This window comes from Rhincodon typus, chromosome 7, assembly GCF_021869965.1.
Source record: "Rhincodon typus isolate 14 chromosome 7, sRhiTyp1.1, whole genome shotgun sequence".
NCBI classification, from domain to species: domain Eukaryota; kingdom Metazoa; phylum Chordata; class Chondrichthyes; order Orectolobiformes; family Rhincodontidae; genus Rhincodon; species Rhincodon typus.
Window position 1 is genome coordinate 28770809 of NC_063338.1, and position 11793 is coordinate 28782601.

An 11793-nucleotide genomic window follows, 5' to 3' on the forward strand; every position below is an offset into this window, starting at 1 on the left:
ATGTTACTATGTTGGAACATTTAATTAGTAATAGGTACTGTACCTATTATTTGGTTAAGTTTTGCAATAGTTGTTATTCTAAGTTCCTCTTTCTTTCTTTTGTTAGTGTTCTAACTATTGTGTTTAAATAAATTGTGTTTTGCTTAACATTGAGTAGTTTAACTAGTCGCATCACATCTGGAACATGCACTTCACATGTACCTTTAAAATAAGAAAAGTTAGGGTCTAGGCTACTTACTTAAAATATTTTGAGGGGTCTGTTCCTTCTTGTAGGGTTCAGGTGTCGTACGTAAGTGAATTTCCATCTTTTCCCTTATGTAAAGATAGTAAAGGGCCATCAACTGGAAGCATTTTGAGAATATTATATTATCGGCCCCTATAAAATGTAAGTCCTCATCTTGCAATACGCAAGTGAGCTGTGTGACCTGAGTGTTCGGGAAATCTGACTACAGACTGTAGTAATTAGAGAAACCATTACTGTTTTTGGCCAACATATAGGTTTTCAACTTTGCACTAAACCAGATAAGTATGGCTTTTTAATCTATCTCTGCCACAATTAAATCTGTAATCACTTAAAAGAAGTCTCTCTCTGTACTTCCTGAAGTTATCTAATTGCTGTTATGTTTTAAGTCTTTGCAGCTGAAGTGCTTTTCTGTATTTTAGTTGATGTGAACTGAATGGAAAGATTAGGTGCTGCAACTTTCCATTTGGGATCTAATGCATTTTTCTCTGCGCTTTCTTGAATTGGTCACTTGAGTTTGAATTAAAAATAAAATTAGATGTTTGCTTATGGATCTAGTATGGAAATAAGCAGGGATCAGATGCCCAGCTAATGACTGTGAGAAGACTGTGAGAGGCTGGTTATAATAAAATACCCCAACAATAACAAAAGATTTAGAAATTTTGCTTGTCTCAGTCACATTTTCCACGTCGGCTCTCCTTCCAACTTAAATAAATGGCTAACACCATTGGCGTTGGTTGATATTGCAGGCAATACAAGTTAACAAATTTTTACAATGAAAAGTTGTTTTTGTTTTGGTTCTGTGCCTCACAGTGTGATGTTGAGCATTGCCAGCGTTGTCTCTAGTTAGGCTTGGTGTTATTTTTATTGCCATCAGAACTAGACTCAGATGTTCCATGTTGTCAGGATGCAGGGAACCTCATTTAGTTTGTATACAACCTAGGATTGTTTTTCTCAATCTTCTTTATTATTAGTAATTCTAATAGAGAGACTTGCCACGTAAACACAGTGACTGCGAGAGCAGGTCAGAGTCTAGGTATAAATGTGACGAGTAACTCACCACCAGGCACACATCAGAAGTGTGATGGAATATTCCCCCACTTGCCTGGATAGGTGCAGCTCCAAAAACACTCAAGAAGTTTGACACCATCCAAGACAAAGCAACCCATTTGATTGGCACCACATCCACAAACGTCCACTTATGTGCAGATGATGTTTCAACTAATCAAGCAAAGGTGACAAATAACAAAACATGCGAGATACTTTGGGATATGGTGGATAGTAGAAAGAGAAACAATATTTTACTTTTGTGGAGAACCTCTTTATGTCCTTAAGACACCACAAAGTAATGCACTATCAGTGAATACATCTTAAAGTGTAGACATCTTCATGTCATAATCACTGCAGTTGATTTACACATGGCAGTGAGGAAAATGATAATTAATTTATTTTTAGCTATATTTATTTAATGATAAATATTAACAATCCTTCACTGGTTATTTTATTAGATTGGGCTCTTGATAACTTGACATCATTTCTGCAATGAGCCAAAATTTCTTCCGGTTGGATATTGGGTATACTGATGCAGTTATCCTCAGCCTTTGTCACCAAATCTATATTCTTGCCACAGATTCTATCCTCCTCTCCAACCAGTGTCTTTATCCCCTCCCCGTCACCATCTCAGTAGGAACCAAACTGCAAGCTCTTCATCCAATTCCAAAATGAGCTGAGCCTCCAATGTCATGTACTATTAATTGCAAAGACTCCATATATACACGCAAAAGTTTGGAAACACGTACCAACAGATTGAAGAACAATTTCTTCCCTATTGTTATCAGATTATTGAATGGGCCTGTCATATATTAAAGTTGATATTTCTTTGCACGTTGTCTGTAGTTGTAACACTATATTCTGCATTCTGTTCTATTACCCTGATGTACTTACATAAGCCATGATTTGCCTGGATAGCACACAAAACTGTACTTTTCACTGCATCTTGGTGCATGTGACAATAATAAATCAAATCAAAATCCACTTCCTACTGAAACCTTCATCTATGCCTTTGTCACCTCGATACTTGACTATTTAAATTGTCAGCGCTTTGAAATCCTAGAACTCTCTATCTAACAGCATTTTGAGAACAACTTTAACATACAGTAGTTCCTGAAGCAGCTCCTGCCCCTCAATACCGCTGCAGTGCAACTAGGGATAAATAGTAAATGCTTGCCTTATCCCATAAACTATTTCCAAAGAATATATTAAAAAAATGCTATCGTTGCAAACTTCCATCCATAGACATCAGTTCATCCTAAATTCTGATGCCGATATTTTACTATTCCATTTACCTTTGTGTTAATGATTCATTTTTTCTGATTGTGTCCTGTTGAAATTCCCTGGAACATTTTTCTACCCGAAGTCGTTGATAAGATGTAAGTTATTGTTAATGAATAACATAGTGGAACTCCTTGCTCTGCTTTGATTTGATGCATTGGTATCTACACGAGTAAGCAGTCGAGACCTCAGTTTCTGCAGTTCTGAAAGAAAGCATGGATGATGATACATGTTGGCCCCAATTATGAGCATAAAGAATCCCTGCCATAAATGTACCAGATTTAGCAGCCATTGGAATGCCTCTGGTCTTGGTAACCAACTTCAGTGAAGCTGTCGAGCCATAATGGTCTCCTTTTTGTGGGTAGTAAGATTCTATGGTTCTGACATCTTGAGTTTGTTGTCGTTTACACAAGAATCACATGTACTATCAAGGTAATAGAGTGGGCAACACCAATATAAAAACAGTTAACCTCATTGATTTCAGTACAAAAAGAGGACTCCCAATTGCATCAGTAAAGTATTTGCATTTTTCACTGTCGCCATCCTTGTGGTCTCCCTGAATGCTAATGCAAGTATAATACCGTTAGTACAAGATCAGGTCATTTTTCTGTGATTTATGCCTCTTAAAAACAGGTGTGGGAGAAGCCAGTGTTTTTTCATTTGGATTAAATTTAGACATTGGAGAGCAGAGATTTTAGTCTTGTTCATTCAGATTTGGATTCAAAAATCCCTCTCGCAAATGAGGAGAGTGAGAATTAGTTTTTTTTGTGTTTACAATTCATGTTTTCATTGAGGTTTTTATAGGCGAGAATTTTGTCTTATGCATACTAATAGTTGAAGGTTGTATACTTAGTGGTGAATATCTAAAAAACCATTCTTAGTGAAAGTTTTATAAACTATTTACGTTGAAGTAACCTTTTTGTGTGATGGAAGGAGTTGATAAACACTAGCTCAGGTACATTAATGAGAGAGATATTTACTTGCTTTTTGTGACCGGATGAATTGTATAACTTTAATTTGTTGGCACTTGAAGTCTATTGTGTAGTTCATTGTTCAGAATCTGTATTGAGTGATTAAAAGGAAACTCACATCATGGACTTTGCCAACTAAGAAACTGTGTGGTTGTGCCGCTGCACAACAGGAGGCTACTGTTGACTTGAGTTCCTTTACTTTCCTTGACAATTAAAATTGAAAGCCATTAGAAATTTGTAACATATAGATTCATAAGCTGTGTAGCCTACTGGATAGATGGGTGATTACATGCCAAAGTTAGTTCAAGAGTACAAATGACCTTGTTCACTTGACTGATGCTTTTCACATAACACAATCCACTGACTGTTTGTTTTTCTTCCTGAATAGATTTTAAACGGAGAGACGTCAACCTCAAGATAGAGCCAAAATGTCGGGTTCCACAAGGGAGCATATGTCTTTTGTACGACGTAGGAACCCTCAACTTCGCTACACCCTGAGTCCTGAAAACCTGCAGAGCCTAGCTTCCCAGAGCTCCAGATCAGAGAACTTGAATTTCCACAGAGCCAACAGTGACACAGATTTGGTGACATCAGACAGTCGTTCTAGTTTGACGGCTAGCATGTATGAGTACACACTTGGACAAGCACAGAACCTGATTATCTACTGGGATATTAAAGAGGAGGTGGACCCCACAGACTGGATTGGACTGTATCACATAGGTAAACCAAGTTTTAGAATTAATATCTTCCTTCAAAGCTCATTTGGAAAATTGTTACATTGGGCTGGAAAGCTTTGACATGTTTGGGATCTATTCATCTTTTGCAGTTTTTAGCAGTTTTAGAGTTTATTTAACAGTGATGCAACAATGACAACTTGCTGGGGCACTGACCTGCTGCCTCATCGAGAGAAATGAGATGCTTGTAAGCAAAGTCCCTGCTGTGCTGGGACAGATAAAACAAGACACTTCCTCACAGGGAGACAGAAGGGGACTTTAGAAAATCATCCATCCAAACTATCTGTCCACATCATCAGTAAACATGGAACAACTTGTGGTAATGTTGAAGCAGGATTCCAAAAGGATTATTAAAGGAAAATGAATTTTACAAATCAGTAGAGAGATAGGTTTGTTATTTTCCAGCTTAGTCCAAATGTGTTCCTGTTTTTGATATTTCTGCACATATGTATATGGGATGACATCAATCGATCTATTTGAGTATATTTGTAATATCTTCAAATACACCCAGAGAATGAAGATACACGATGGTGTTGCTTTGATGATTATTTTTTGTTAGTTTATTAAACAAATTCATGTTTCTTTGATGGATTAGTGAGATTAATCAATGAGTAACTGAGTTATACTACCGAAGGGGTCCAAGTTGTTGCACTTACGTCACTGATTATGACTTCTGATTGATATTCAGAGATTGCTGCTGGAAATGGGCATCGTTGGTGAGAACGAAATTGACCTTGGGTTGTGATGTTGCAGCAGTTCAAAAGCCTTCTGACACTGGCTATTGACTATCACACATGAATAATGGCAACGTGGGTGAAATCCACGTACAAAGAGTACAAAGAACAAAGAAAATTACAGCATAGGAACAGGCCCTTCGGCCCTCCAAGCCTGCGCCAATCCGGATCCTCTATCTAAACCTGTCGCCTATTTTCCAAGGATCTGTATCCCTCTGCTCCCTGCCCATTCATGTATATGTCTAGATACATCTTAAATGATGCTATTGTGCCCGCCTCTACCACTTCCGCTGGCAACGCATTCCAGGCACCCACCACCCTCTGCATAAAGAACTTTCCACGCATATCTCCCTTAAACTTTTCCCTGCTCACCTTGAAATTGTGACCCCTTGTAATTTAGTCCCCCACTCTGAGAAAAAGCTTCTTGCTATCCACCCTGCCTATACCTCTCATGATTTTGTAGACCTCAGTCAGGTCCCCCCTCAATCTCCGTCTTTCTAATGTAAATAATCCTAATCTACTCAACCTCTCTTCATAGCTAGCGCCCTCTATGCTATAAACCAGCACAGAATTAGGAGAGGAGGGAAATAGAATTGGTTATTTAAAACAAACACTACTTCTCTACCATGCCCTTTTATAATCCTAATTTCATACTGCAGTATCAATAATTTATTTATGTAGAACCCTTAATGTAATAAAACCTATTAAGTTGCTTCATAGGAGCATTCTAAAATAAAATAATGCTGAGCTACATAAGAAGATATTAGGTCAGATGATCAAAAGGTTGGTCAAAGAGGTAGGTTTGAAGGATTGTTTATGAGGAAGAAAGTGGGTTAGAAAGGCAGTAAATTGCAGGGAGGAGATTCTTGAATTTAGAACTCAGGGATTTGAAGGCATGATCACTAATGGTGCTATGTTCAAGATCAGGGGTGCTTAAAAGCTCACAATTAGAGGAATGGAAGAAATTACAGAGTTAGGGAGGGGTAAGGCCATGGAGTAATTTCAAAACAAGGGTGAGACGTCTCAAATCAAACACTGCTTTACCAGGAGCCACTATAAATCAGCAAGCATGGAGGTGAAAAGTGTAAAAGACAACATAAGACTCAGCTAGCAGAGGTCTGGATGACCTAAAATTTATGGAGGGCAGAATGTGGGAGAACAGCTAGGAGGGAATTAGAAAAGTCAGGGCTAGAGATAACAAATGCATGATATTGAGCAATAAATGAGCTGAAGATGGGGTGAAATTGAATGTTGTTATTAGAGGTAGAAATTCATGGTCCTAATGATGGCACAAATACGTAGTTGCAAGCTGTGAACAAACTGGTTTAGTCTCAGATGTTTACCAGAGAGAGGAATGGAGGCAGCAGATAGGGAATAGAGCTTGGTACTGCGTCAGTGACTTCAGTCTTTCCAACATTTAGTTGATGTAAGTATCAGCTCATCCAGCATTGGCTATCAGAAAATATTTTGATAATTTAACAACAGTCAAGAGAGGTGCTAAAAATTAATGTTGTGCTTTCAGATGATACCAGCAAGAGGTAGAATGTAGATGAGAAAGGTTAAGGAGCATATTACAACTGTGTTGAGGAAGGACACCCTGGAGGGATCTTGTAGCAAGGCATGATGAGTAGAGCTCAGGAATAGGAAGGGTGCAATCACAATGTTGGGATTGTACTGCAGACCTCCCAGCTGCCAGAGGGAGAAAAAGGAAAAGATATGTAGTCAGATTCTGGAAAGATGTGAAAAAAGCAGGGTTGTTGTTCTGGGTGATTTTAACATCCCCCATATTGAATGGGACTCCCTTAGTGCTGCGGGTTTGGATGGGGAGCAATTTGTTATGTGTGTCCAGGAGGGTTTTTTTGAACAGTATGTGGATAGTCCAACGAGGGAGGGGGCCATACTGGACCTGGCAATGGGAAATGAGCCCAACCAGGTGATCAGAGCTTCATTGGGGGAGCATTTTGGGAATAATGACCACAATTCCATACATTTTTGGCTACATATGGATGAGGACAACTGTGGACCTTAGATGAAGCTGTTAAATTGGGGGAAGGCCAACTATTACTGAATTAGGCAAGAATTGGAGAATGTGGGTTGGGAGCGGCTGTTTGACAGGTGGAGTCTTTCAAAGACCAGTTGATTAGAGTGCAGGACAGGCATGTTCCTGTGAAAATGAAGTTCAGGAATGGCAGGATTCAGGAACTTTGGATGACAGGGAAAATGATCAGCTTAGTCAAAAAAGGAAACATACCTAAGGTCTAGGCAACTAAAAACAGCCGAAGTCCTTGAAGAAGATAGAAAAAGGAGGAAGGAGCTCAAACAAGGAGTTAGGAGAGCTAGAAGGGGTCATGAAATGTCCTTGGCCAGCAGGGTTAAGGAAAATCCCAAGACATTCTATGCATATATTAGGAGCACGAGGGTAGCTAGGGAAAGAGTAGGCCCACTCAAGGATAAAGGAGGGAGGTTATGTGTAGAGCCTTAATGGGTGAGATCCTTAATGAGTAATTTACATCAGTATTCACCAAAGAGAGGAACGTGAGAGATGTTGAAGTGAGGGAAAGGTGTGTGAATGCTCTCGGGTAGATCAACATAATGAAGGAGGAAGTGTTGGGTATCTAGAAATGCAATAAGGTTGACAGATCCCCTGGACCAGATGGGATCTATCCCAGGATACTGTGGGAGGCAGGGGGCAAAATCGCTGGGGCCTTAAGAAATGTCTTTGCATCCTCTTTGGGCTCAGGCGAAGTTCCAGAGGCCTAAAGAATGGCCAATGTTGTTTCTTTGTTTTAGAAGGGTAACAGAGATAATCCAGGTAATTACAGGTCATTGAGCCTGACATCAGTAGTGGGGAAACTGTTGGAGAAGATACTGCGAGACAAGATGTATTCATATTTGCAGAAACTGAGAGATTGCTAATCATCAGCAGAAGAGTATTGGGTTGGGGGGAGAAGTGCTGAAAGAGCTGTTCAAGCTTTTCAGGCACAAGTCAATGAACAAAAGGAAGGACAGTTCTAGCAGAAAGATCAAGGGCAGACTTTGGAATGGGAATAATGTGGAAGGCACCTCACAGTAAAAAAGAAGAAAGTACCATCCAGCCTGGAGGAGGCAGTGTTGTAAATGCAAAAGGTTGACATACTTTATGTGTCAGTGTTTTTCTGGATAGAAGAAAAGTAAGCCTGAGCATACAATTGCTGGTGAGATGAAGGAGAGTACTTTTGGAATTATTCTGCACCCAAGAATAGGTTGGCGTAATCACTTCTTGAGGTGATGGCCTTGTTGTATTTTCACTGAACTGTTAATCCAGAGACCCAGATAATATTCTGGGGACCTGGGTTCAAATCCCGCCACAGCAGATGGTGGAATTTGAATTCAGTAAATATCTGTAATTAAGAATCTAATGATGACTGTGAATCCATTACCGATTGCTGGAAAAACCCATCTGGTTCACTAATGTCCTTTAGGGAGTGAGACTGCCATCCTTACCTGGTCTGGTTGACATGCGACTCCAGACCCACAGCAACATGGTTGACACTGAACTGCCCTCTGGGTAATTAGGGATGGACCATAAATGCTGCCTGGCCAGTGATGCCTTCATCCTGTTAATGAATAAAGAAAAAAAGGTGAAAAATGATTTGTTGGAATGATGACTGCAGGTGGTGAGATCGAGAGAACGTGAAATCCCAGGTAGACACTGGCACAATGTACAGCAGCATGAGATTTACACAATTGTGTACAAGTGGCGACCCAAAAATTAAGCCATTCAAGGTAACGTTGAGGCTTTGTGATGGAATAATGCTTATGCTACAGGGATAAACTAAGCCAAGTGTCCATACAATAGGAAGAAATAAGATCTGCTGTTCCATGTGATGGACACTAAGCAAATTGCCCTCACCTCACTTCAAATAGATCAAAAACCTAAACTAGTAATCTTTCAGAAGAGAAACCAGAAGAGATGTACAGTGCTTCACATGATACCAAGATCAACAGATCTTGACAGACTAGAATCTTGTTCATATCAAGTCGACTACAACTTCTTGTAGCGCTTGAAGTGTGTGATGAGACAAATGCCTTGAACCATCAAATACACTGTCTTTGCTGTAAGAATGTAGCAGTTATATTGAGATGAAATGATCACACAAGATGGCATCTTGCACCAACTGATTAGAGTTATAATCCCAAAAGCGACGGGAAAAGAGATGCTGAAGTACATTCCTGAAATCCATGTGTGTTACTTTTTGCAAATGTGTCATAGGAAAGTAACTTATGAGGTGAATATAAGGAGTCAGCAAAGAGATATAGGAAGGTTAACAGGGTGGGCAAAAATTTGGAGATTAATGTGGAAAATTTTGAAATTGCCCACTTTGGCAGGAGCAACGGGAAAGTAGCATATTATTTAAATGGGAAGATTTTGCAGAACTCTGAGATACATACAGATCTAGATGTCCTGGTTCATGAATCACAAAAAACATAGTGTGTAGCTAGAGCAAGGAATTATCAGACAACAAACAAATAGAGAAATAAACAAATAGAGAAGAATTTATTAAGGCTGTGAACTCAAAGCTTTATTTGGGGAAATCATGGAAAAGGATGTAGGTTATTTATTAGGCTGTGAAAGGTGGGAAATTGTCTATTTTGCCTGCAATAGTAGAGAACACCATTTTGCCTGCAGAAGATGGGAAACCTCAATAAACAGTACAGGTATACAGTATTAATAGATTTAATAGCTTTAAAATAAGGTAAAGAATACAGCACTTTATACTGCAGCATTTAAAATCTTTCAGATAAAGAAGGGCATGCATTGTTCTTTACATAAAAGCTATAGAGTGGCTTCACACTAATAAATAAATCACAAAGTGAACAAGCAAATACACTATTCTGTAGGATCTACACATTCAGCAGAACCATGAAGGATGAATAAAGGTATCCAACCAAATCAAGAAATTGAAATAAAGAGTTTACATACTTCAACACAGCTCTATCAGTAGATTGAGAATAAAGATTTGCTTGCACAAAATTAAGATCAGCTGCATGGGGCTCCATGGAAGCTGGACCAATGACCACAGATTCAGGACACTTTCAAATAAAAAAGAAGTTATGTGGATCAGAAATCCAGAATATTGCAATAAAGTATTTGTGTCCACCAAGCAGGCATCTTCCATGAGGGAAATTCTGTTACTAAATACTGTTATGGGACTTCTGCCTAATTATGCAGGCAAGAGTCAGCTCCCTACTTTGCTGCCACTGGACCTGCCATCCCATCCCACCAGGACCAGACACCAAATCCGATATCATCCACTCACCCCTACCTACCCTAAACACTCCATTGCTTACCTGGGCCCTCTTGCCACCTTATGCCCTGGCATCCTACTTGCCTGGCACTTTGCTTCCCTCCCATTTGGCACCTCACCCTCCTGGCACCCTAACCTATGTTATCTAGTTACCCTTTTGCAGTAGCTGTCAAAGTGACTATCTGTGTTGGACTTTTAAGTTGTCTTTCCCTGACTGACCTGCACTGTTGAGGAACTGTCAGGATGGAATTACAGCTCTGTGTTTCTGAAGGAGCCCTGATGGAATTCCCTGACAAAAATACTGGACTGTTTCATTTTGTGTGTGGCAATCTCTGTGTGAATGCTCTTCCTCCTTCAGTCTCTCCCTTTTAATCAACCCTTCCCCAGATCTTTCTCCTTGTTTTTCTCTCTTTCCTGCTCCCTGTTTTTGTTCAACCCCCTTTCTCTTTTTTTACCCCCTCTCCCGCATTCTTTCACTTTTTACTGTTCCCCTTTTACCCCCCCCTCAATGTCCTCTCTTTTTCCATTCCCTTTATGCCATAGTTAATGGGTGAATTAGCAATTGCTGTTGCATTATCTTGATGCCAGATATTTTGGGTGGCGTACAAATGCCAGATGATGATATTTTTTCCAAGTGTACTACAGATTAGTTGTTTTCCAAGGCAGTTGGAAGTTGTTTACACATAAAACACCTTTAGAATAAGGCACTAGTGCAACAGCATGGAAGCAAAATATAATTATGCAGAATTAGCTGATGTTAAATGGATATTGTGTGTCTTGTTGTACAGAGCTCAATGTCACAGTTTCAAGAGTTTTATTTACCTGAGTGATTGTCACAATATAAAGATCAATTTCCAATATATTGTTTCTCATTTAAATGGTGAGAGAAAATGAGGAAAAGAAAGATAGGAATTTTTCACAAAAGGCTCCAACAAAGTGATTTCTACAATGATGAAATTTCAATCTGTCTAATGCTGATGGAGGACAGCAGCCTACCAAGCAAACCATGATCAGCAAAATGTCAGGTCATAGTTCTGCTGTAATGTTGGGATGTTGTGCTAAAGTAATAATTTTGGCCTAAGGACTGTCTCACTTGCTATTAGAAATGCTTGGTGTGGACAAGAAGGAAATGAGTTGATGTGCAGCCTACTTAGGGCTTCCCAAAAGAATGGCTAGAACCCCAAGTGGGGTTTCAAGCTGCTATTTTGGGGTCATAATTCGGTTGGAGGTGATGGCCTAGTGGCTTTATGGCTGGACGTGTAATCCAGAGACTCAGATAATATTCAAATCCTGCCGCAGCAGATGGTGGAATTGAATTTTAAAAAATATCTGGAATTAAGAGTGTAATGATGAGCATGAATTCATTGTCAATTGTCAGAAAAATCCATCTGGACAATTAGGGATGGTCAATAAATGCTGGCCTAGCCAGTGATGGTAGGAACTGCAGATGCTGGAGAATCGAGATAACAAGGTGTGGAGCTGGATGGAGTCCTT

At 39.6% G+C, this 11793-nt stretch overlaps 1 protein-coding gene across 5 annotated transcripts in view; it reads left to right on the forward strand.

Annotated features, from left to right (window-relative positions):
• The window catches only part of hecw2a (HECT, C2 and WW domain containing E3 ubiquitin protein ligase 2a), a 291027-nt gene that overhangs the window by 102591 nt on the left and 176643 nt on the right, over positions 1-11793 (forward strand). For 4 of the 5 annotated variants that reach the window (XM_048599375.1, XM_048599376.1, XM_048599374.1 and 1 more), the window contains exon 2: positions 3932-4263. In XM_048599375.1, the coding sequence (XP_048455332.1) occupies positions 3972-4263 (292 nt within the window). In that variant the 5' untranslated portion in view covers positions 3932-3971. Of the gene's footprint in view, positions 1-3726; positions 3841-3931; positions 4264-11793 lie in introns of those variants that run through there. The other variant, XM_048599377.1, reaches the window with a different exon arrangement.